General features: G+C 37.0%; 1 protein-coding gene across 1 annotated transcript in view; it reads left to right on the top strand.

The window, feature by feature from the left end:
* HERC5 (HECT and RLD domain containing E3 ubiquitin protein ligase 5) overlaps positions 1-27,207 on the top strand; it is a 58,257-nt gene that overhangs the window by 2,408 nt on the left and 28,642 nt on the right. The window contains exons 2-15 of the mRNA XM_081304568.1: positions 331-451; positions 1,271-1,347; positions 3,717-3,938; positions 5,661-5,752; positions 5,975-6,105; positions 8,081-8,226; positions 9,286-9,362; positions 9,994-10,097; positions 11,303-11,362; positions 13,179-13,272; positions 16,520-16,709; positions 18,989-19,143; positions 25,681-25,794; positions 26,702-26,809. Coding sequence (XP_081160694.1) covers positions 331-451; positions 1,271-1,347; positions 3,717-3,938; positions 5,661-5,752; positions 5,975-6,105; positions 8,081-8,226; positions 9,286-9,362; positions 9,994-10,097; positions 11,303-11,362; positions 13,179-13,272; positions 16,520-16,709; positions 18,989-19,143; positions 25,681-25,794; positions 26,702-26,809 — 1,691 coding nt within the window. The remainder of the gene's footprint in view (positions 1-330; positions 452-1,270; positions 1,348-3,716; positions 3,939-5,660; positions 5,753-5,974; positions 6,106-8,080; positions 8,227-9,285; positions 9,363-9,993; positions 10,098-11,302; positions 11,363-13,178; positions 13,273-16,519; positions 16,710-18,988; positions 19,144-25,680; positions 25,795-26,701; positions 26,810-27,207) is intronic.

The following is a 27,207-nucleotide window of genomic DNA, read 5'->3' as shown; positions in this document are numbered from 1 at the left end:
GGATGTGGCTCAGGGGTTAAGCACCCCTGCTACCCAAAAATGTTTTTAAGGATTTAAAAGCAAGATATTTAATTGACTGTGGTAAGGTTCTATTTTATGTAAAACAAAGAATAAATCAGTGCTTTCCCAAATCTAAAAATGTACATTGGCAAGAGAATTGTTATTTTTTATTTGCTTCGCATACTTGAGTTTTCTTAAAGAGAAAATCATGTTAAGTTGAAGATTGTCTAGTTTAACATTTTTTCCAGGCATTTTAAGTGTATTATAATGAAATCAATAATAGTAGTAGATAGTAACTGATAACAGTTTCTTGTTGGATTTACTTTTCAGAGTGTATTAAGTTAGGGAAAAAAATGAAGATACATTCCATGGACCAAGGAGAAGAGCATATGCTGATTCTGTCCTCAGATGGAAAGCTGTTTGAATACAATTACAGCATAGAACACCCAAAGTAGGTAACTTTTTTTTCTTTTGTTAAAATGGTTTTACTTTCACCTGAAAGGCAACAGTAATTTTGTAGTAAAATTTTACACTATATGATTCTTGTCCTCTGCTCTATATAGTAGCATCTTAAGGAAGATTTTCAATTCTACCAATATTGCACAGGTCATTAAAATAAGGTGGAAATTACAAACTTATGTATGTTATATTAATGTTCATTAATAATATTATTTTATTACACACTGTATAATTATATTATGCATTATATACTGAAGTTTTTATAGGTGTTCCCAGTCTGGAATAATGGGACAAAATAATGTGTTAAGTAGTGATGAATTCTAAACTGACCAGTGAATTCCATCTATACCATACAAACCAGTATTCTGCTGTAGCTATCATGTTGTTTTGGCATTTGAAATGTTTGATTAGTTTCTCTAGCCCCAAATTGAACTTTGACATTCATCAAATTATTTGATACTCATGATAATCCTATATGGTATTTCCAGAAATAAGTTTTTAAACCTAGGAAAAAATGCATTATCATGAAGTGATTTGTAAGACTTTTTTCCTAGTAGATCGCATGAATTAGAACTTATTTTCAACTTACATTTATTTCTGCATGTTAAAATTGTTTACATAAGTAGGGTATTTTAGACTCATTATATTATAAATATATTATGCTCAATATTTTCTTCAAAGTGTTTTTACAGTTCAGTGTACTGAATGTGAAGTGGTAACTTTAAAGTTGTTTTTCTTGACTTCATTCCTAATTACATTATTAGTTCTAACAATCATTATGACTTTCATAAACTATCTTTTCTTTGATCAGGTTTCAAAGCATTTTGCAAGAAAAATATATAATTCAGATCACATGTGGAGATTATCATTCTCTTGCATTATCAAAAGGTAATTTTTGGAATATTGTTTTCCGTAAGTAGTAAATACATGTATCTGTAGAACCAGTCAAATAGATATACTTCATTTTGTGACAAGACAGAAATGTAGTTTTGAATTTGATATGATTCAGAGTTGTGTGTGTTTATTTTTGTTTTGCTTTGGTTTTTTTTTTGTGCTGGGGATTGAACCTAGGGGTGCTTAATCACTGAGCTGTGTTTCCAGCCCTCTTTAATTTTTTTATTTTGAGCCAGGACCTTGTTATGTTGCTCAGAGTCTCATTGAGTTGCTGAGGCTGACCTCAAACTCAAATCATCTTGTCTCAGCCTCCTGAACTACTGGAATTATAAGCATGTGCCATTGCACCCAGGCAGAGTATATTCTTATTTGGTACTGGGGATTTAACTTGGGGCATTTAATTTCTGAGCCACATCCCCAGCCCTTTTTATATTTTTATTTTGAGACAGGATCTCACTAAGTTCATTAGGTCCTTACTCAGTTACTGAGCCTGGCTTTGAACTCCTGATCCTCCTGCCTCAGCCTCCTGAGCTGTTGGGATTACAGGTGTGTGCCACCATGCCTAGCTAACGTAGTGCTCTTAAAGGGTGCAAAATGAGAGAGAATTCTTGGGTCTCTAAAATTTTCGGATTTCTAGAATCAACTGTTTCTAAATTTTATTCCAGGATTTTATTTTGCAAATATGAAATAGTGAAGAATTTCTGAATAATCAAAAATATTCCTTCTGGAATCTGGTCCCGGCCCTGGCCACCCTTTTCCAGAACTTTTTTCCTTTTCCTAACACACCACTAGCTTTCATTGTTGTAGTTGAGAATCTTCTAGTTCTATTGGGGGCCCAAGTTGCAGGCCTGTGTTACATATATCATCTTTTGAATTTCAGGATTTTCCCATCCTTTCAGTGTTCCCTGTCAAACACTGATAGTATGAAATGGAAGCAGCAAACTTGACTATGAAAGGAATAGCTATAGGAGGGTGATAGAAGGAATTCAGGATCGAGGAAATTAAAAAAATTATATATATAGACAGCTGGGTACAGTGGCATATACCTGTCTGTATTCCCAGCAGCTACTTAGGAGGCTGAGACAAGAGGATCACAAGTTCAAAACCAATCTGGGCAACTTAGCAAAACTCTCTCTCAAAATAAAAAATAAAAAGCTAGGAATATAGCTAAGAGGTAGAGCATTTGCCTAGCATGAGTTTAATCCCCAGTACCACCCAAAAAGCGGGAGTAGGATAAATACATACGTGTGTGTGTGTGTGTGTGTGTGTGTATGTATCAGCATACACATAAGTATATGCTGAAGGCTCTATTGTGGTTTGAGAATATGAACTTGTATTAGAAAAAATTGGCCATTTTGATCTCATTCATTAATGTCCAAATATTTCATATAGAGTATCTATTATGTTTAGATTGTGAAAATTACATACCTGTCTTGAAGAAGTCTGAAATCTAGTGACTTCAGAGGCTAAGGCAGGAGGATCACAACTTTGAGGACAACCTGGGCAACGTAGTAAGATTCTGTCTCAAAGAAAAGAGAAAAAAATAAAAGTTACTGGTAAATCACAATACAGCAAAAAATAAAAGTAAAGAAGGGAACTGGTCATGCTCATCATTATATTCCTGGTGGCTAATAGGCATTTGAAAATTCTACTTGAAAAAGAGATTTTACCCCCTCGAATGGTATTCTACAAGGAGGTGATCATTAAACACTGGTTCTCTGATATGCTTTTTCAGATGCCATTGAATACTGACAGTTTCATTAGATAACCTAAAAAATTTCTTGAAAAATATGCTTCATATATTCAACTAGTTAAAGAAGAGAAGCTGTCTCTTTCAAAATACTGTACTGTGGCTTTTTTTTTTTTTTTTTTTTTTTTTTTTTTTTTGAGTTGGCATCTCGCTTCATTCATTGCCCAGGCTGGTATGTTAAACTCCTGTGCTCAAGTGATCCTCCTCTCAGCCTCCTAAGTAGTTGCAAGTGTGTACCATCATGCCTGGTTTCAAGTGAATTTCTAAGTTGTTTATTTGGGATGTTTAGGCCCCTGAAAGGGAGGAAAGTAGAAGAAATACTAGTTCTGGGTTTTATTTTCTCAGACTAGAATACTTCTGTTTTTCATGGGCCCGACATGTGGCTTTCTTAAAGTATTCCTTGAATCTGATCAAATATTTATATTCAGATAGCTTCATTGTATCCCTTGAGATGAGGGATAAGGAAGTTACTTAACTGTTACTGCTAAAGAGAAGATTCTTCTGTGTTTTTCAGAGTTAGGCATAGGTCCTGAGAGATTTGTAAATATGAATGTAAGACGTGTAGTATACATAGTGCAATTAATACGACTGAATTTTCTTTGGTTTTGTCAAGGTGGTGAGCTTTTTGCCTGGGGACAGAACCTGCATGGCCAGCTTGGAGTTGAAAGGATCTTTCCTTCAACCCCCATACCACAGATGGTGGAGAACCTCGCAGGAGTCCCCTTGGTTCAGATTTCTGCTGGAGAAGCCCATAGCATGGCCTTATCCATGTCTGGAAATGTTTATTCATGGGGAAAAAATAATTTTGGACAACTTGGCCTGGGCCACACCAAGAGTAAGGAACATTTTCAAATTCATATTATTAACAAATATATTTGTTAAATTGGAGATAATTGAACACAGACCTTCCTGTCACAGATGGTTTAGATCCTTGTGTTCATTTGTACTGGTCTTCATGATTTATCTGGCTTTAAGGCGGAATCCGTCCAGGAGACCATGTGGAAGTTGTTGATATAATCAAGGCCTATGTAGGACAGCAAGGGCATTGGATTAGGAATCAAAACACTGAGATTCTTCCGATTCTGCAGTTTACTTACTACAGGGCCTTGTCATGCCCTCACTTTCCTCTGAGCCTATTTCCTTTTTCTGGAAAGTGACAAGTTTTGATAAAATGACTTTTAAGATGTCATTTCTGTGTGGAAACTCACACATCCTGATCCTATTTTAAATGGCATTATTTATGTCTATATACACATTCACACAACCAAAAAAAATCATGTAATTGCCATTATTGAACTACCTCTACAAAGCATGGCAAAATTTCTCATGGTCCCAGATGACTTATTAGAATTCTCATGTGTATTGAATTCTGTTTTATCTGGAAATGGTCAAATTTTGCATGTCTCCCTAACATGGCTCAATGCTAATTACACAGGATAACTCATAACTCAGTGTTGGAGAAGTATTCAGACGGGATAAGAGTAAAGAAATGGTTATACTGGGCATAGGGGCACATGCGTGTAATCCCAGTAACTCAAAAGACTGAAACAGCAGGGTCACAAGTTCAAGGGTAGCCCCAACAACTTAGCAAGACCCTATCTCAAAATACAAAATACTGGGGATGTAGCTCAGGGGTAGAGAGTCCCTGGGTTCAATCCCCAGTACCAAAAGACAGTAAAATGTGATTAAAAATTATTTTTTGCTGAATCTTTTGAGTGCCTTGGTGGGAAAATAATCATGAAGGAAAGGAAAAGTAGCATGCAGTGAGAATGCTGTAGTAGAGAATTTTTTTCTCCCTTTTGAATTGAACTGTAGTACTGAGCCACATCCCCAGCCATTTTTAGTTTTCATTTTGAGACGAGGTTTCACTAAATTGCCAAAGCTGGCCTCAAATTTGTAATCATTCTGCCTCTCAAGATGCTGTAATTAACAAGTGTGAGGCACTATTCCTGGTGGAGAAAAAAAATCTTCATGCTCATTAATGGTAGAATGTTTTCCTAGCATGTTGTAAGACCCTGGGTTCTGGATTCACTCCCCAGAACCAGGAAAAAAAATGTAATTCTGGGCAAGAATTAGAAATATCTGATGTGTGTCAATTAAAATTAATCAAGTTAGGTGTGGTGGTGCACATCTGTAATCCCAGCTACTCAGAAGGCTGATGCAGGAGGATCATAAGTTTGAGGCCAACTTGGGCAACTTAGTGAGACCCTGTCTGAAAATAAGAAGGGACCAATATGTAGCTCAATGATAGAGTACCCCTCAGTTCAATTCCTATAATTAAAAAAAAAATTAAATGAGGTTGAAAAGAAAAGAATGAAATCTTGGGAAGTGGCTTGGCCCTTCCACATACATAGGTTACTAAGGGTGACCCTTTTGGCTACTGCCCCACTCTCAACTTTAGGGCTAAAACTTGGTCCTCAGTCTGCCAGTATAGATCTGAGCTTGTCAGAACTGGCTGAGCACTGCTGTTGCTAGGTTGAGAGGAAGTAGGCCAGGTAACCAGTGTGAAAACTCACTGCTTCTTTTTGGTCACTTCAACTGTTCTTTCCCTGCACAGATAGAGCAGTTCCTTGCCTTATTGAAACACCAGACAATAAGAAAGTTGAATTTCTCACTTGTGGTGGTTCTCATGCTGCCTTGCTCACACAGGTAGGTTTACATGGTCTCCTTTGACTGTACATCTAGAAGAACACTGTGTATGAGGCATTAATGTTATCCAGAAAAAAAGGTGATCTCTTCCCACAGTAGGACTGTTGTCCTGATAATTTGGGATCTTTACTTTGACAGTACTTTTATTCACTCTAGGAATTAGTGAATGTGCCTCTTTTATGGTATTTCTCCAGCATCTGACATGAAGTTCCCTTTCTGTAGGATGGGCTGGTGTTTACTTTTGGTGCTGGGAAATATGGGCAACTTGGTCATAATTCAACACAGAATGAGCTGAGACCCTGTTTGGTGACCAAGCTTGCTGGAAATAGAGTGACCCAGGTAGCATGTGGAAGGTAAGTTGTAAAGTATCAATGAAAATATCAATGATATTGATAAACTTAGGTAATTTAAAAAATACTCATCTGTTTATAAATATCAAACATTTTCAAATGGGTGAAGAATTTATATTATTAATCATAATAAATCTTTAAGTCTACATATTTGTTTTCTTTGACTTTGGGGGGGGGGGTACTAGAGATTGAACCCAAGGCCTCGCTCATCCTATGCAAAATGCTGTACCACTAAACTACACCTCCAGCCTTTTCTTGTTTTTTTTTGTTTTTTTAATGAGCAATTCACTTTCTCTTGTCTCTTTTCTGAAATACCTCTGTTAATTGTTCAGATGAACTTTCATCTTTAAGGAAAATAAATCATTATTATTTGGGGAATGTAAATAAATGTAAGTCACAAAGGGTTATTTTTGGGTTCATTTGTGAAATCCTTACTATAAAAAATCCAGCTTATATACATTCAGTCTGTAGATATACTCTGTTATGAACTCACACTAAAATTACATGAATGGTGATAATGTTAAGGTAGACCAAATTATTGGAGTAAGATTCTCTTAGCCAAAGCAATATCTTCTTAATGTATGTCACATTCCATCTTTCTCCCCTTTTCTTTGCCATACTGGGGATTGAACCCAGAGCCTCCTGCACACTAGACAAACATTCTATCATTGAGCTACATCCTAACAACATCCCAGGGACCCATTCAATCTCTCTCTCTTTTTTTTTTCTACTAGGGATTGAACCCAGGCACTTTACCATTGAGTTATATCCTGGTCCTTTTTATTTTGAGACAGAGTCTCACTGAGTTGCTTAGGGCCTCATTAAGTTGCTGAGGCTGGCTTTGAATTTGGAATCCTCCTGCCTCAGCCTCCTGAGCTGCTAGGATTACAGGTGTACACCACTGCACCCAGCCTCAGTATCTCTTAATCAAAAAATGTTGCTACCACTTTAGGGTCTTCTTAACACATGTCACTTTTAATAGCATGTATTTCAAGAGAAGGAGCCACATTAGATCCCTAGTATAAATCAGGTTAATACCCCTACTAACATGGGGGAATTCACTAGAAACACATAAAACACTGCAAGTTGATATATTCAGTCACATTTATTACAGGAAAAGGGTAGTGGTTAATAACAGTTGAAGGAAGAGAGGTGGAGGGCAAAGACTAGGAAGAGTCTGAATGCTGAATTTCTGGTTGTCTCCACTTGGAGCAGCTGTTACTTCCTCTGGAATACAGGAAGTATTGTTAAACTGGGAAACACCCGAGTCCACAGAGTTTTTATTGGGGGTTCACTGCTTAGGTATGATTAATTGTACCATTGCCAAGTAATTTAACCCAATCTCCATTTCTTCCCTCCCACGGGTCTGGCTTACATCCCAGGCCAGGGGAGTTTGCCACTAGCCTCCAATAGGAGTGGTCTCAGGGCTCCACTCTCAGTGCCAGACACTCTTTCACCTGAAAAGTACTGAGGATTTGGCAGTTACCACCCATAAGTTGGGGACAAGGGCAAACCTCTCTGAGCAAGATCAAATTGTTTACTACACACCAGTGTTGGAAGAGACCAGAGAACAAATCAGTGAGAAAACCAGTGTGGTAAATGTCTTTGAGAAATAAGTGGGAGCTCAGAGGAGGTCAGCTAATCCAGTCTTCTAGGATGGTAAGATGAGGAATTCAGAGATGGTTTCGAGGAGCTGGTCACTCTCAAGCTAAGGCTTGAAAAGGGAAGAGGAAAGGGAGGTGTTTGTTCCCAATAAAGGGAACACCGTTTGCCAGTGTGTGACTCAAGGCCTTGAGTGGATACAGGCTTTCCAAAGTCTTCTCACTCTCACAGTAGGTTTCTTGGTTTCCAGATGGTTTTCATCCTTTGAGTGTTAGTTTCACTTTGGGTAAGCTGATTTTGGTAATTTACTGTATTGCTAAATACTCTCATCATTGGGGAAGATTAAGAATTGACAGTATGTGCTTTTATTTAATAGGTGGCACACACTTGCCTATGTTTCTGATTTGGGAAAGGTCTTTTCCTTTGGTTTTGGAAAAGAAGGACAATTAGGAAATGGTGGAAAACATAATCAGCTGATACCGCTACCCATGAAATTGCCATCAAATGAAGAACTCAAATTTGGTAAATTCTATAGGAGTACAGGATTCAGCATAATGCCTTGTTAGAGAAAGTGATTTTTCTGAGGACACGATATGACAAGGAAAGCAGTGTATGAATATAAATGAGTTTCTGTGAACACTGGTTTTATTTTTTTATGTGTAAATAATTTTAAAGATTCCATTTAATTTATCAAATCAGAATAACCCTCATTTTTCTGCTTCTCCTTCAGATTAGGATTAATGTAAACTTGAATAATCACATAATAAAGCAGATATGGATTCAGAGCTGTTTGATGATTTCAGTTTGTAAGAGACTTATTACATTCCAGGATGATTGGTTTTCCTACCTGGGTTTAATTGACCCATAATCAGAAGTATGCTCCAAATCAGAAGTGCTGGAAGTATGCTCAGCACGTACCTGTACTATCAGTCCTTGTAACCATTCTGAGATGTATTTTGTTATCCCCATTTTGCAGGAGGATACAGAAACCTGGAGAGCAAAAGGCTAGCTAGACACTTACTCAAAGCCAGGAAGAGGTCTAGCTGAAATTGAACCATGCTCCATGTAATCTCAGAACCCAGGCTCTGAAACACTGCAGTACAAGCGCCTCAAAGTGCTTGGATTGTTTCTGAAAGCTTAGAATTCTCTCATTTCTTCTGGGGAAATGAACAGTAATTTGCTCAAGCAGTTCATATATTATCTTTGATTCTTTATAACATTCCATGCCTTGAAGTATTTATTCATATTCTTCATTCAGCAATAATTGGTTAAATATTATGATAGTGGTTTTTAAGCTAGGCAACAGTTAATGAAATATTTGTTTATGCTCTATATAAGCATTTATATTAATTATATAAAACAGATGCCACATGTCAACCTTATGTGTCACCTACGTTTGACAACTAGACTTTACCCTAAAGTATATACATCTCTACTTCTTAATTAGTGGGAAATGCACTGAGTTTTTGTCTGTTAAAAACATAAAATGACAACATATAAGAAAAATCTGAGATTATTTACATTGAATATACAGGTTTGTGCTAAGTGATATTCTATACACTTTATGTGCATCCCTTTCAGAAAGCCACAGCTCAGAAAAGGAGCTGATTATGATTGCTGGAGGAAATCAAAGCATTTTGCTCTGGATGGAAAAAGAGGTAAAATTAAATCTCTACATGTACTATCCTTGGTATTTTAAACAAAATAAAGGGTTCTGGAATCCAGGTTTGGCCAACTTAAAAGTCATTAGGTTACTAAGGTGACTTTTGGGGAATAGATGGGCATTGTTGATCCTTTACCATCTAAGCTAATTTATTTTACCTGCAAAAATCAACAGAATGTTATTGAATCAGTGTAATTTCCTCATACTCAACCTGTCTTTTGGTGGGCTTCTGGCTAGTAACATTGGTCAGGTCCTCATGAGCAGATAGGTACAATACTAAAAACACCTGAGGCTCCGAGGCTTGTGAGTACTGGACCCTGGAAATCAATTTCCTCCTCCTTATACACCCAGCCCTCTAGGAATGTCCTTTTAAGGTTGTCTGATGTTCACCTTCATAGGATTGTGTTTGTATAAACTGCTAAGTGTTGTGACACTCCAAGAAATTTCTTTGACTCTAAGCCTCCTTGGACAATAAATGGGCAACTCCTTGCTTGGTAGAGTTTCTTTTTGTGATTGTCCCAGACTTAGTTATCCATACTTAAAAATCAGTGTTGTATTCTTAGAATGCACCTAAAACTTGGGTAAATTTCTGACATGTCTAAATTATTATGCTTTCTTGTTTGTAGAATTCCTATGTTAATCTGAGGAGGAAAATTCTTTTATTAAATGAAGGAACTATAAAGAGATGGATCGCTGATGTGGGCACTAAGCAGTGGCAAAATACAAAAAGGTATGTGCACTTAATTTGTCTGACTCTCTAAAGTAGCATTCCCAAATTGGTGCTGCACAATAGAGAGATACAAGGCTCTAGTGTATTAGCCAGGATTTTCCAGAATAACAGAGCTAACAGGATGTGTCTATATCTATCTGTCGAAAGAGAGATTATCTTAAGTAATTAGCTTTTGTAATTGTGGGGGCACAAGTCTGAAATTTGTGGTCTGGTCACCAGGGAGAAATTGATGTTGCAGCTTGAGTCTGAAGGCAGAATTCCCTTTTGAAAGGGTGGCTTGTTGTTTTATTGTAAGGCCTTTAAACTAACTGGATGACGCTCACCACATACCCAAGAGTTACTTGGTTTACTCAAAGTCTGCTGATTTAATTGTTAATTTCAATTTGAAAATACCTTCACAGAAACATCTAGAATAATGTTTGACCAAATATCTTGGTAGCATGGACTAGCCAAGTTGACACCTAAAACTGATCAACATACTTAGCATGTACACTTCACGAAGACAGCTTTTTTTACTGTAAGATTTCCCTAGACTCTTACTATATTTAGATTTATTGTGACTCTGAGCAGGAAATATGTTCTGTGGCATTTCCCAACCCTTTCTGACCCTGCAACCACTTGTTCCTACACCTCTAATTCATAGCTGAATAGTCAGAACAACCCTGATCTCAACTACAAAACTCCTGCCACTTGTAAGGATTGTACTCATTCTTACGGTCTCATTCTAGAGACCTTCTTAGATGTGGCTTTTTAATTCTGGAAACTAGTTATAAAAAATAGTTGTGTTATAATTTGCAGAGTACAAATGATCAACAAGTGTTGTGTACTTCTAAGATGAAACAAACCCCTACCCTGGGCCCCCAGTATATTTAATTTCTGGTAATTAATTTTGTTCCCAAATCAGTGGAATAGAAATAGAGCTTGTGAAGTTGAGTAGAATATGTTTTATTTGTTGGAGAAAGTTCTGACTGCATCAGGCCCTTTCCTCTTTCCCTGAGACGTCTCAGAATACACCTTTCTATTTCCACTGACATTTTGAGAATTAACAAATGGGGTAGATATTTAGATGCCATGATAGTACGCAAACAAGTAAAAGATGGGAGAAGTTTGAAGGACAATTACAAGCTGTTTCATTTATCATGTCTCATGCTGTAAGGAGGCATGCTGTTCAATTTGGTGTAACCATCATCTTATTCCTGATGTAGGGAAATCCGAGAGATATTTTCATCTCCTGCTTGTCTGACCGGAAGTTTCTTAAAGGAAAGGTAATACATATAATGAATTAAAATTCTATTTAAAAGTATTACAAAAGCATATTCAAAATGGTTCCAGGGCAAAAGGTTAGCTATGTGTTTATCTCTTTTTCAAAATTACTTTTTTCAATAAAACCAAATATCTGCTTGCTGTATAAAACATCAAAAATACAGAGGACTGAGGAAGTAGCTCAGTGGTAGAGCGCTTGCCTAGGCATGCATGAGGTCCAGCACACATACACAAAATATCAAAATCATCCATAATCCATCACTTAAGAGTAATATCTTAGGGGATGTGGCTCGGTGGTAGAGTGCTTGCTTCATGCACAGGGCCCCAGGTTTGATACCCAGCACCAAAAAAATAATATCTTAGGCAAGGGGGACAGCCCAGTGGTAAAGCTTGTGCTTATTTGCACAAGCCCTTGGGTTTGATCCCTAATGTACACAGACATGCACCCAAAAAAATGGATATTGTTTTATGTATTTCTTTTTACTTATTGTGCCCATTTTCTATTTTATTAAATTCCATATTATTCATTGTTTTTATACAACATCATTTTAATGGTTGTACAATAATCCATGGGAAGGATATACTTTATTTCCTTATTGGTAGATAATAAAGATTTTTAAATTTTATTTTCTTTTATGGTAGTGCTGAGGATCAAACCAGGACCTCACACGTTAATCTATACATGTTCTAGCACTGAGTAATACCCCTGCCCCTTTTGAATTTTTAAGTATTAGTGAAGAACAACTTTATACTTCTTTTCCTACATTTTTGTATATTTGTTTCTTTAAAAGAATTTATTCCTGCTGGGCACGATGGCACATGTCTTTAATGCCAGCAGCTCTGGAGGCTGAGACTGGAGGATCACAAGTTCAAAGCTAGCCTCACCAATGGCAAGGCGCTAAGCAACTCTGGGAGACCCTGTCTCTAATTACAGAGTACAAACTAGGTCTGGGAATGTGGCTCAATGGTAGGTGCCCCTGAGTTCAATCCCCAGTACCAAAAAAAAAGAATTTATTCCTACTTTCATACATGCAATATATGTATTAACAAAGAATATGCTTCATTTTAATTTTAGACAGTGAATCTGTTCTGTTCAGCATCAATCATAATTCATGACACATTTCGTTGATAATTTTCTCTTGAGATACTAAGAATTTACTTCTCTGAAGCCTCTTCTGTGTGGGGTGACTACAGGATATTAGGGATTAAACCCACAGCTACTCTACCACTGAATTACATCCCTAGCCCTTTTTATTTTCTATTTTGAGACAAGGTCTAAGTTGCTGATGCTGGCTTCAAACTTGTGACCTCCTGCATCAGCCTCCTGAGTTGCTGAAATTACAGGCATGCTGAAGTCCTTTCTTTTAGACCCCATTTTCAGTTCATGTAATTGGAAGAGCTGGTCACATTTTTCTGGAAACAGAAAAAAAATATATCTTTTTTTTTTTCTTAGAAGGTATTTTTTACTTAAACATTCTTTTCTTCTACGGTGCTGGAGATGGAACACAGGGCCTTGTTCATACTAAGCAGGTGCTCTTACAACTAAGCTGTGTACCCCCATGCCTGATTATTCATTTTAGATAACATGATATCTGAATTACAGTCTTAAGGAATACATAATTAATGCAGCCTTGATATTTTGGGGCATTTTAGAAATACCCGTATTGTATACTACTGTTGTGTTTGTGTTTAGCCAAATTATTTTAAAATTGAGAAAAAAAGTAATTGTACTGAAATGGGGCAAGCTCTAGAGGAAACTGTGTCTAGATAGATATCCTTTCTCATTTACTTATCAATTTATTTATTTATCTTCTACAGAATAGCTGCTGAAACCATGTTTATACATTCTGACTTAAATAAAGCAAGAAACACCTTTAAGGAATTAACCCAAAAGGACTGGATCGCTAACACGGTGGTATTCTTCAGAGTGTTATTTGGAGAAAGAAAATGCACTGGAACTTATAAGAATCCAAAGTTTCAGAAGAAATATTTTCTTTTAAGAGATTCTCTGAGACCCTGTAATTCAGCCAGGTTAAGTTAAACTGAGATAGCATTTAGAGTTTCCCCATCTAGGGTGAAATAATTGACATGGCAGTCACATAGGTTACAAATAGTCTAAATAGTGCTCCATACACAAACACATACACACATACATGCATACAATTCTGGAGTGAAGTTTTTCAATTCAGGGCTTTTGAAGGCTATTTAAGGATTGTTGAGTTTGGTACACTAGAATCAGAACAACATTTTATATGCAATTCTTTTAAGCATAAATACAGAAATGAGAACACTTTTTTCCTAATATAAACATCTCCCTCATCTTTTCTAATATAAACATTCTTCCTCTCTGTTTTGTTTATACTTCTCCCTTTTCTGTAGGTTCTAGAATATTCTTGTTCTTTCTGGGACTGTTGCTTCCTGCTCCAACCCTGTTATTACTGTCTTTAGGTTTTCCACTTACAAATGTTGCAAACATGCTTCCTTTATTAACAGCCCTTTGTGACGCAGGCTGCATTATTTCCCTATTCTGTTTTACTGGTTCATCTTGGGGTAGTACTTCCTGTAGTCTCAATCTTTTTTTTTTTTTTTCTTTTTTAACGTCTGGTTCCTTCTTTTTCTTCCTGTATGCTCCCTCCTCTCCTCCTTGCTCCCACCCCCTTTTTCTGTTTTTCTCTCTCCTATTTATTTGATTTTTCTGTCCCTCTCGGGCTTGCTCTCATTCCTCCCGTGTCTCTGCTCCTTTGCCCCTCCTGTTGCTCTGTCTGCCACAGTGCATGCTGTGTCTTAGCTGCAGTTTACCTTCTCTCATACTTTTCTTTCAAGACCATAGGGAAAGGGTTTTTTTTTGTTGTTGTTTTTGTGAGGTGTTTTTTTTTTTTTTTTTTTTTTTTTTTTTGGTAACAGGGAGAGACAGGGTCTCACCTAGTTGCTTTGAGCCTCACTATGTGGCTGAGGCTGCCTTTGAACTCATGCTACTCCTACTTCACCCTCCCAGGCCACTGGGATTACAGGCATGCACCACCACGCCCAGCCAGGAAAGTGTAATTCTGTTAATTTCGGGAGAAACATGGGCCATTTAGAGGTTGGAAACAAAATGAACCCCTATGGCCAATTTTATCAGCATTTATTCTTGCTCATTTACTTTGACTCTTTGAATTCCTCCTGTCAAGGTCAGTTTAACTTTTTCCATAAGATTCTGAGTCACTGCTGCTGAATGCAGCCATAGAAAAGTCAACCAAAAGCCAGGTGTGACAGGGAGGGGTTGGGTCAGCTCATCACTTGGGGTCCTCCTTGCATACTAATTACACTTTGGTTATGCCAGAAGAATAGCATAGGACGGGTGATATACTCAGAGGGCATTTTTCACATCCAGAAGGAGAGAGTCATTAGATTAGAAAACCTAAGATGTTCCTTTTTATCTTGAGATTTGGTAATATGGACTCACAGACTTTTGGCATTTGTTCATTTATTCAGCAAACATTTAATTGTGTGCTTAGGTGCACTGCATGATGATTTTTACCCGCTTTGGTACCCAGAATTGAACACAGGGGTGCTAAACTACTGAACCACGTCCTCTGCCCTATTTGTTTTTTATTTTGAAACAGGGTCTTGCTAATTTGTTGAGGGACTTACTCATGAACTTGCAATCCTCCTGCCTCAGCCTCCCAAGTCAGTGGGATTACAGGCGTACACCACTGCGTCCAGCTAAATTCTTGATGAAAAATGAAAAAAGACATGCTACTGTCCTTTGGAATCTCATGGTTTAGTGAGGGAGACAAGACACCTGTGTAGACACTAGTGATCATGCTTCCCCTAGTCCCTAGCTTAGAATTGGTGCACAATAAATATTTTCAGGTAAATGCATTTGTTCCTAAGGTATCAAATGGTCACTTCTACTTCATGTACTGAAAACAAGCTACCCAGAGGAAGGAGTTCACCAGGGGTGTAGGGAAGCCCTTCAAGGCAGCAGGAAAGGTGTACCCCGAAGTAAATGCAGTGTGTGAAGCAGTGACATTGGCTTGATATCTGACTATAGTTCTAGAGATTGGGGGTGGGTTTGGAGGTTGGAGGCTGTGGCTGGTGAGGAGAGGTAGGAGTGTGTTCGTTGTGCCATTGAGGTATTAAGTAGAGTCATCAGAACTATGCCACTCCAAGGACTAAACTTCATAGTGGGAACTCAATATAATGTGTGATATAAAAATAAACAGTTATAAGAATTTGCATATTTAGAGCTGTCATTTAGTATATCATAATTTAGTAATCAAATGTTTGGACATTGAAGGGACTAAGGATGTGGCTCAGTGGTAGAGTGCTTGCCTACCATGCACGAGGCCCTGGGTTCAATCCCTAGCACCACCAACACAACAAAAGAGTATGAACGTTAGAGTCAGAAAGATTCAGGAGAGAATCTCACGTAGCTGTGTGACCATGAGCAAGTTACTTAATTTCTCTGAAGTACAGATTTCTCATCTATAAAATGGGTTTAATAACATCTTTGTTATAAGAGAAGCTATATTAAATAACTTAATTAATATATAATATCTATCAAGTAGGACTTCATAAATACTAGTTTAAAGGGGCTTTTAAATTAATGCTGCTGTACACACATAGCAAATAAAAATTCAGAATTCAATTTGGGTTTTTCCTGAAAGGTTAGATCCAAATCAGGGAAACTATAATTAGAGGCACTAGAAACAAGCATTCATGGTAGAGACAAGGTCCTATGCGAAGATAATAGAAACCACGTTGTGTTGAGAGTTTTGTTTTGTTTACGTTATTGGATTCGGACACATTCTTCTTTTTTCAGAAAATGGGGTGTCACGGTGTGAACCAGGGGACAGAGTGTAGTATTCATTATTGGGAAAGCTGCCTATTCTGAATCCGTTGTTCATTCAGTGTCATCCTCACACCTGTGGTTTCTTCCTGATCTCATTCATGTGCCCAACATTGAACAGTGGGAATACTTGTCCCGTATCTGTACCTCTGTATTAGGGAACCTTGGCAAGATGGGTTGTCAACGTGAGTTTCAGGGAAACTAAACGAGTATTCAGATGTTCTTCTGGAGGGAAACTCCAGGTTCTACACTGTGTTTGAACTGATGGTGTGGCACCCAGTTCCTGGGTTTTGAATGCCTTTTCTCTCATTCTTGTTGACCACAGATAACTACCTGCCTCAGAGATAATCTGCTCAAAAATCTGCCATTTTGTTTTCTACACCAAGAAGCTTTAGAAATTTTCTTCCTTCTCCCAGAGTGTCCAGTGATGCATGATTTTAACAACTGGGAGAGCCTGGTGGTTCCATTTGCAGAGACTATTTGTAAAATGAGTGACCAATCACTAGGGATTCTGGGTAAGAGTGATGGTTTATGATTTATGATTGAATATACTTCACCCATCATGGAAAGACATGCCTGGTTACATGCTAAAATTATAACAGAATTTAGATATAATAATATATTCATGTGTTACAGTTTATATTCTTAGCATACTCTTAAAGATGCTATAATAATTACTATAGTCATTTAAAATGATTATTCTAGTACTTTTTTAGAGTTCTTGGAATATACATGCTTGGCTTGGTCATGAGGTCCTTCTTCCCGAACATTTCATTATAAATTTTTTCACAAATACAAGGAAGATGAAAGAACAGGAGAGCAATGACCCATGTATCTTCCACCTTAGAGTCATCAACAATGAATGTATGGTCATTTCTGCTTTCTCTTCTATTCAGATTACCTTTTAGTTTTGCTTAACTATTTGAAAGTAAGTTGAGGATGTGAGATTTTGCTCATTTCAGCATTAATATTGAATTGTCCATTAACTTCATATGATCATCAAACTTAAGAAAATTAGCCATAATTCCATGATACGACCTTATATTTAGGCCATATTGAAATTTTCTCAGGAAATATTTTACAGCTTTTTTGTCTTTTGGCATTTATACACAATGGAGTATTACTCTGCATTAAAAAATGACAAAAATCATAGAATTTGCAGGGAAATGGATGGCATTAGAGCAGATTATGCTAAGTGAAGCTAGCCAATCCCTAAAAAACAAATGCCAAATGTCTTCTTTGATATAAGGAGAGTAACTAAGAACAGAGTAGGGAGGAAGAGCATAAGAAGAAGATTAACATTAAAGGGGACAAGAGGTGGGAGGGAAAGGGAGAGAGAAGGGAAATTGCATGGAAATGGAAGGAGACCCTCAGGGTTATACAAAATTACATACAAGAGGAAGTGAGGGGAAAGGGGGGAAAAAAACAAGGGGGAGAAATGAATTACAGTAGATGGGGTAGAGAGAGAAGAGGGGAGGGGTGGGGGGATAGTAGAGGATAGGAAAGGCAGCAGAATACAACAGACACTAGAATGGCAATATGTAAATCAATGGAAGTGTAACTGATGTGATTCTGCAATCTGTATACGGGGTAAAAATGGGAGTTTATAACCCACTTGAATCAAAATGTGAAATATGATATATCAAGAACTATGTAATGTTTTGAACAACCAACAATAAAAATTAAAATAAAAATAAAGAAAATTTAAAAAAAAAGAATTCAAATCCAGGGCTAGGGTTATGGCTCAGTGGTATAGAGTGCTCGCATGTTCAAGGCCCTGGGTTCAATCCTCAGCACCACATAAAAATAAGTAAAGAAATAAAATAAAATTTTGTGTACAACTACAAAAAAATATTTAAAAAAAAGAATTTAAATCCATTGTTTTGTGGTTTGTGTCACATCCTGATTGTCTAGGCCTGAATAGATTTTAACAAAGATTTTTGACATACCTAGTATATTCAGTACTTGGTATGTCCACTCTTCACATTTTATTAAATCTAAACTGCCCAGGGTGGTGTTGCAAGCCTGTTACACCAGCAATTTGGAAGGCTAAAGCAGGAAGATCACAAGTTCAAGGCCAGCCTCAGCAATTTAGTGAGGCCCTAAACAACTTAATGAGACACCTTCCCCTTCAAAAATTTAAAAAGGGTTGGGAATGTAGCTTAGTGGTGAATCCTAGCACCCAAAATAAACTGTATTGTAAGTGATGAAAAGATATTTTAGAGTGGTTATTTGGTTTTAATTTTTTAAATGAAATATGTGTTCTAAGAATTAAGAGTTTGAGTCATAAACAGTTCCTAATTTAACAATATGGTTTTTCATCTAGGCAAAGAATGTGATTAATGTCTGCATTTTTTTTCACAAATTGGTTAGAACAAGTTTTTCTTTTTTAACAATAAAAGAGTGTTTTTGTTGTTGTTGTTTTAAGATTATTTTTTTAGTTGTAGATGGGTACCATACCTTTATTTTATTTATTTATCTTTATGTGGTGCTGAGGATTGAACCCAGTGCCTCACACATGCTAGGCAAGCGCTCTACCACTGAGCTACAAACCCAGCTAAAGGAGTTTTTTCAGGATGTAAAAATCTAGTATTTCTTAGTACTTTTGAAATGCTTGTGTATTAATTACAATTATATTTATTCACTGGTTTATTACAAATGTGTTTTGATAATTATGACATATGTAAAAAATTTTTGGTATGAATTTGGGGCACTGTTGACCCCCCTTTTTTTTCTAAGAATCCAGGAGAAATTACCTACTAGCAATTACATTTGTCTTCTTTTAATTCCTCAGAAGAGTATTGGGCAACTCTGCAAGAATCCACATTCAGAAACCTGGTTCAGATGTTTATGAAAGCCATCAACTCTCAGCTGCATTACTGGACTGAAAACAATAAGAATAACTGTCACCTTAAAGCTCTACTAGAAATTTTGAAAAAGCTGCATAGGGTAAGGGTTCATTTAGAAACCTCCATGTCTGTAGTTGGCAATTATAGTTGATTCTCTTTTAATTGGCCTGAATTTTAAGCAGGCTCATGAAACATAAGAAATTTATATTGCCTTTTTCTTTTTTCTCTTTTAATAAAAAGGAAAAACTGTTTTATTGCTTTCCTAGCAAAGGAGAAACACAAGACTCTTATCCCTGAGTCTGTTGATTCTGCCCATGGTGGAGGTGGGGTTTAAAGAGGAAATTCAAAGGCTGCATTCCAGGTGCTCTCTGTCTGGGGTTGTAATTCACTAGTTAAATTAGGAGAGAGTAATTTCTTAGGTCTTCTGATGCCATCCCCAAGTCAGTCCCTTTCTTTGGTTTGTTGTATGCTCAAGAGCAGGTAACTCTGCATAGGATGGTGAAGAAAGGTAATCTGTTTCCTGGAGAATTAGGAGGGGAGATGAGGGAAGGAGAGGGAGTGAGGAAGAGAAAGAACATGTTTGTTTTAAAAATAAGTCACAGTGGCAGAGCAGCAAGAGCTATATTCAAAGCATAAAGCAGACCACTGTTACATTTCCCCGCTGACAACTTTTACATTCCATTGCTATGGGAAAATGAGCAATGACATCTCCAAGCTTCTTCCCTCTAGAAGAGGGTGAAATTGAGGGGAAGTGGCCTGAAGTCCTTGTTCTCCATCAGGTGTAGATTGCTATTTTTTAATGTTGTGTTTTTTAAATTACATCATTGACATAAAGGGTTATTCCATTTGGCCCTCCATGTCTGTGGGTTTCACATCCAGGGATTCAACTGAGAATTTAAAAGCATTTGAAAACAAAAATCACATCTGTTCTGCACATGTGCAGACTTTTTCCCCCCTTTTTATTATTCGCTGAGTAATACAGTATAACAGCTATTCCTGCAGCATTTATGTTACATTAGGTATCAAGTATCTAGATATTTAAAGTAGATGAGAGGTTATGTTTGGGTTACATGAAAATGCTGTGCCATTTTAAATAAGGGACTTCAGCAGCTTGAATTTTGGTATCTCTAGGGGGTCCTTGAACCAATCTCCCATGGATCCTAAGGAATAACTGGATATAATATCTATGTACAGAAGATACACAAATAGATATAATACCTATTTGAAGAAAGATAATAAACATCAGATACCTAAAACATAAAACATTTCCAATACTTTTGAAAATGCTGGTATATCCCTCAGAGATCACACTCTTTCCACTTCCCAGAGGTAGCCGTGAACCTGGATTTGGGGTTAATCATTTCCTTTCTCTTTCTGTTTTATGACTATATTATGTGTGTCTGTAAGCATTATGATGTTTACTTTTGCTGTTTTCAAAATTTATATGAATTATATTCGATATTTTGTTTTATAGATTACTCCAGTTAATACTAATTGGCTGTATTTCATTCATTTCCACCGTGTACTGCTGTCCATTCTCTAGTACAAGCCATAATGCATGCATTCCAGTATTGATGAATGCAGATGCTCTTTCAGTTCCTTGGTTCAGTTTGGTTTGGTTTGGTTTTGGAGTGGGTATTCCCTTATGAGAAAACATATTGTTATAAGTATTTTCATACTTATCTCTTGGTTTTCTTGGGCCAAGAGTTGATTTTTTTTGTTTTCATAGCTGATTCTGGAATTGATAGGTTATGGAAATATGTGTTCTTTTTTAATAGTGACAAACTATTTTCTGAAATGACTAAATCAGTTTAATTCTTCTCTAGGAGATTATGAGAATTCCTATTGTTCCACATCAGGCTTTAAAATTTAGAAGACATGTTTTATATGAAATGATACCAAATTATGATTTTAAGTGAACTTCCCTGGTTCTAATGTATTAGAGCATATTTTACATGTTTATAATTGCATTATTTGTTTCCTCTTCTCTGAAATGTCTGTCCTTGAATCATGTTCATTTTACATGGATATTTGCCTTGGCTAAAGGAGTTTTTTAAAATTTCAAACACTAGTCCTTTGTTAATTATTTGTGTTATAAATATTGAGTACTGGTTTATAGCTTGTCTTTCACTCTATAGTGTTTTTTAACAAATCTTATTTTTTATTTATTTATGCATTTGTTTGTTCATTTATAGTACTGTAGATTGAACCCAGAGATGCTTAACCATTGACCTATATCTCTCTTTTTTCTTTTTTCTTCTTCTTCTTTTTCTTTTTGGTACCAGAGGTTTGACCCATGGGTACTTTACCACTGAGGTACATCCCCAGTCCTATCTATCTATTATTTTGAGATAGGATCCTGATAAGTTGCTGAGGGCTTCCCTAATTTGCTGAGTCTGGCCTTGAATTTGCAATCCTCCTGTCTCAGCCTCTCAAGTTTCTGGAATTACAGGTGTGCACCATTGCACCTAGCCCCAACCCTTAATTATTCTTATTTTTCATTTTTAATAGAGTCTCACCAAGTTGCCCAGGCTGGTCTCAAACATGAGATCCTCCTGCTTAAGCCTCCTGAGTAGCTAGGATTACAGATATACATTGCACCTGGCACTAGATAGTCTTCAGAGGATGATAGCCAAGGCCAGAGGAAGAAGATACATGGAAGCAGATATTTAGAATATTAGAAATCTAACTAACAGGGCTGGGTTTGTGGCTTAGTGGTAAAGTGCTTGCCTAGCATGTGAGAGGCACTGGATTCGATCCTAAGCACTACATAAAAATAAATTAAGGTATTGTGTTCATCTAAACTAAGAAGAAAAAAAATCAAATGTACTTAAAAAGAAAGAAAGAAACCTAACTAACAAACTGTTAAATGTACTCTATCCTCCCTCCTAGAAAAATAAAAACCTAATAATGACAGGGGAAGCTAGGGTGGAACTTAGAAATTTCAAGCTCCTTATAGCATTCTACACTGAAAAAAGTGGCAGCTCAGACAGGTCCCTCACTGAGCCCTCTGTACTTCTTTTCTTTAGTGGGTCTTATCCCTGCACAGTGAGGAATGTCACATGCCTGTATGTGGATGCTTCCACCCACATACCCTGGCTTCATCCACCTCTACCGCAAGTACTTCTTGGCCAGCCCTGAGACTTGGAGTGTGACAGAGTCCACTCTCCAGCAACCAAGCAGGTCGTAGAGGCTGGCGTGGAACCACTGTGCAAGATATGTGGGCTATAAGTAGACAGATCACTGTGGCTCTTGTCTAGTTCTAGAGGAAGATGCTTTTAGTTTATTCCTTCAGAATTTAGTGTTTAATCTAATTGAAAATTGATATCAAATTTATATTGATTTTTTTTCACATGGAAAATAATTAGTAACTATTAATTGAAATAGTGCCCTTTCCCCACTGATGGGAAGTTCAAGCTTGGGCACTGTCATAATTCAGGTTTCTATGTGTGGCATTCATTTCTGGGCTCATTGCTGTATTACTGGCCATTTCTGACTCTCTTCTGATTGTTTATATCTGGTAAGAGAAGTACCCCTACTTTGTTTTTGAAGTGTATTTGGTTATTTTTTGCACTTGCCTCTTCTGTATAAATTTTAAAGTTGATTTGTCAAATTACACATATACAAAAAAAATCTTATTGGGAATTTGACTGGAGTTACATTGAATCCACATTTCACTTTAGGGAGAACTGTATCTTTACTATGACTGAAAGTCTTGGATTTTTTTAATTGGTTCCGAGATACTTAGTCATTTTTAGGCTATTGTAAATCGTGATTTAAAAATTATAGGGGCTGGGGTTGTGGCTCAGCAGTAGAGCACTTGCCTCACACAGTGTAAGGCAATGGATATAAAAATAAATAAACAAAATAAAGGTATTGTGTCCATCTACAACTAAAAAAAATTTTTTTAATTAGATTATGACCAGGCACTGAGGCACACACCTGTAATCCCAGCGGCATGGGCGAGTGACGAAGCAGGAGGATCTCAAGTTCAAAGCCAGTATCAGCACCTTATAAGAACTTGCCTCAAAATAAAAAATATTTTTAAAGGGCTGGGGATGTGGTTTCGTGATAAAGTGCCTCTGGGTTCAACCCTGAAATGTACGTAGGTAAATAAATTATGTTACTAGCTTATGGGAACACATTATTTTTTTATTTATTTATTATTTTTGGTAGTGCTGGTATCAAACCCAAGGCCTTGTGCATACTAGTCTAACACTCTACCACTGAAATACACACCCCTAGTCCCAGAATTCATTGATTTTTAAATGTTGATTCTTATATCAGTTACTGCTAAATTCTCACATAGATCTTATGATTTATCTGAAGATTCTTTTGAATTTGCTGGGTTTTTTGTTTTCACTTTTTACTACTTTCCCATATTACACTGGATAGGCAATAGAGTGCAAATAGAAGTGGTAATAATATCAGGTACCTTGTCTTGTGATTTTAAAGGAAATGTTTTGCATATCACTATTAAATAGAATATTTATTACATGGTTTTTGAAAATATACCTTTAATGGTCTGAGGATGTGCCCTCCTTTTCAAAGTTGTTGCATATTTTAAATTTAATCCAATAATTGATGCTGTCCTACTGAGATTCCAGTTATATTAGACCATCTCACTGAATATCGCTATGTGTCTCAAGCTTTCTGTCTTATTTTCCATCTCTTTGTCTCTCTGTACTCCATTCTGGATGATGATTGTTTTTTGAGGGGGACTAAACTCAGGGGCACTCAACTGCTGTGCCACACCCCAGCCCTATTTTGTGTTTTATTTTTATTTAGAGACAGGGTTTCCTGAGTTGCTTAGTGAATTGCAGTTACTGAGGCTGGCTTTGACCTCTGGATCCTCCTGCCTCAGCCTCCCAAGCTGTTGGGATTACAGGAATGCACCACCACACCCAGTCATTCTGGATGACTTCTTCAACCTTGTCTTCCATTTCATGAATTCTCCTTTCAGTTACATCTTTCTGCTATTAAAACTACCCTTTACTTTTTTATTAATTTTAAGTATGAATGTTTTTCATTTTCAGACATTATGATTTGTTCTTTACATTTATTTTCTTGGTCATTTTTTACAATATATTTTTTCAAGTTTTCCCTTTATTTAAATGTATATATGTTATAACTCTAATACCTGAAGTATTTACAGGTCATTTCTTATGTCTGCTGAAAGCTCCTCCTGTCTCTCATCATGTGTTTTGTATTTGTTTTGAGAAAGCTTCATTCACCTTAGAGGTTTATATTTTGGAATTAGTTGGTGGCTAGGATTTTTTTCAGGGAGAATTTGTTTCTGCTGTGTTCCTGCAGATAATTAAATTCTTGGCTTGAAGCGTTTTAGATCCCCAGGTGGTAGGAGTTTAGTGTGCATATTTGTAGGAGACCTCTAGTAATAACAAGTCCTCTGGGGAATATTTTTTCCTCAACTCAACACCATTCCAAATTGCTATAGTTTGCCTTATGGCGCTAGGGTTGAGGTGGAGGCGGATTGATAGAGGTGAAGGAAAGAATTTATTTCTAGGTCACCTTCACCCTTTGGGTCTCAGGTCTGGGGATAGGATCTATTGACTCCCTAATTGGAACAGTGTGGTGGACTTTGTGTCCTTTCCCTGAAGGTCAAGTTCACAGGATTTGGCAAATGCCACCCTCACCTCAGTTTTGACCTGACTGTTCCCTATCTACTACAAAATCAGTAATGACTTTAAAATGTTTTCACAATTTCCCCTGTATTTCAGGTTTTCATTGGATCATCATTGCTAAAGAAAAAAAGCCTTCTATACTATTGAAAATAGTGGCTATCCCAGACTACATTCATTCATTTGTTCCTTTATTTATAGTACTGGGGATTGAACCCAGGGGCCCTTTACATCCCTAGCCCTTTTGTTTTTTATTTTGAGACAAGGCCTTGCTAATTTGCTGAGGCTGACCTTGAATTTGCAATCCCTCTGCCTCAGCCTCCTGAGTTGCTGGGATTACTGATGTACACCCACCACATCTGGCTCCTGGATTATCTCTAAAGGTCTTTTTTTAAAATATTTTTATTAGTTGTTGATGAATTTTATTTAGTTCTTTATTTGTATGTGGTGCTGAGACTGGAACCCAGTGCCTCACATGTACTAGGCAAGTGCTGTACCACTGAGCCATGATCCCAGCCCCTCTAAAGGTTTTGTATAAAAGGGGAAGATAATTTTTTTTAAATGGAGTTTTTAAAAAGCAAGAAATTTATGGAAGAGCTCAAAGAAGTATCCTCTAAAGAGTTTTTACCACTTACAAAGAAAATCATGAGAAATGCTCAAGCAGTAATGGAAGAAATCCTCAAGGGATTTGTAAATAGTGTATTGTTAAGCTCTAGAAGAGTAAGAAATGAAGAACTGGCTTTTGCCTTTGGACTTAAAATGCTTTAAAAACTTTCCTCTGAATTTAAAGTAATTAAAAGTTTATCATATCATCAATTTCTCCTGTTAATTTTTGGGTATTTTTGTTCATGAAAATTGGGGGATTTGGCAATTTGATACAATTTTACTGTGGTCATTAAAAATCGTTAATTTACTGTTTAATTCAATAATGTAACTAACAACCATTAAGTAAAATTGTCTTTAAATATAAAGTGTTCTGATGTCACATTTTATTTTAGGTAAACCAAATTAAATATCAACTGCCTGAAGATATTTTCAAACTAGATGTACTCTCAGATTGGCTCAATTTTTATGGAGAAGCATATAGAAGGTCCTGTTGGAAAATGAACTTGGTAAGTTTGGCATGTTTGAGGGGAGAAGATGATTATCAGTGAGTTAATTTAGATATTCTGCCCCAACTTTCTCCATGAGTTTCTGAGAAACTTTGCACTCTATAATTGCACAATTGAAATAGCAGGCTGGTAGGAAGAATAAGACTTATTAAAACCTATGCAGTTTTTCACCAGAAGCACTGGCAGAAAAGTGATTGTGCCTGGGACCAACCAGGTGAGCAGGCCTCAGGGAATGCTATAAGAAGAAGACAAATTTGCTGAAAAAGCAAAGGTAAAACTCTTTTCACGCTCTGAGAAAACTGGTTGTCTCTGACATTGAGACAACACAGATGGAAGCTCCAGTGCCTTTGGGGGCCCCAAGACTCACCAGGCACCAAGAGCCAGCGGTCCAAAGCTACAGCTTTGGGGAAGGGGTCCTGGTGTAAGCACTCTTTGTTTGTTTTTAAAAAATATAGTTCAGAGGTTTGTGATGCCAGTGCTGTAGCTGATTGAGGTTTTTTTCCCTTTCTCTGAAGGTTATCATTCTTTTTCTTCTGGCATATCAACCCTTGCTTGATGAGACATGACTGAGTTAGCCAGCTCTCCACACTGTATCAATCCCCTGTTCCCCGAGCTGATTCACATTTCAGACACTCAGGTTGCTGTGGGATAGACTCTTTTAGAACATGTCCAAAGTTTATAATTGCTAAATTAAATGGTGCTGAAAATATTAGGCTTATATACCTTTCATTGGTGACATGTTAAATACATTTTCTACAGCTACTACTGCTGGCCAGCAATTTTGATTGCTTTGGCTGGAAGTACTGAAACTTTGAAACCAAAAGGTTTAAATGTAAGGCTATGAGGTAAGGTGTAAGAGGTCTCTGTTCTTCTAATTTATCAGAATTCTCATCGTTTTCATTTTTAGGACACTTCAGAAGATATGCATTGTGTCATATTCAGTCACTTTCCATTTGTTTTTGATATTCGGTCAAAAACTAAACTACTTTATGCAGACTCAATTCTAAAAATACAGGTACGAATGCCTAGTTCTCTGTCTTCGTTAACATAAATTACAAGATAAATTCCTTCTTGAGTGTGCCCTTTTTGGGGGGTGATAAGGGAGCCCCTGTTGGCAAGGCCACAGCTATGGCATTTAGGAGTTTGTTCTCTAAAGAAAGCCAGGGAAGGAGCTGGGATTGTGGCTCAATGGTAGAATGCTTGCCTCGTATGTGCAAGGCGCTGGGTTCCATCCTCAGCACCACATAAATAAATAAGTAAATGAAAGAAATAAAAGCATTGTGTCCAACTACAACTAAAAAGAAAAAGAAAGCCAAGAGAACTCAGAATTTAGGTTGCTCAGACCTTAGGCATGTTAGGGCATCTGTCACAAAGGACAGATCTTGAGCAACTGACCTAGTTGTGATGTTTTTA

Source organism: Spermophilus citellus, assembly GCF_964194105.1.
Source record: "Spermophilus citellus genome assembly, chromosome: 8".
NCBI lineage: Eukaryota > Metazoa > Chordata > Mammalia > Rodentia > Sciuridae > Spermophilus > Spermophilus citellus.
This window is presented reverse-complemented; position numbering and strand designations above follow the sequence as displayed.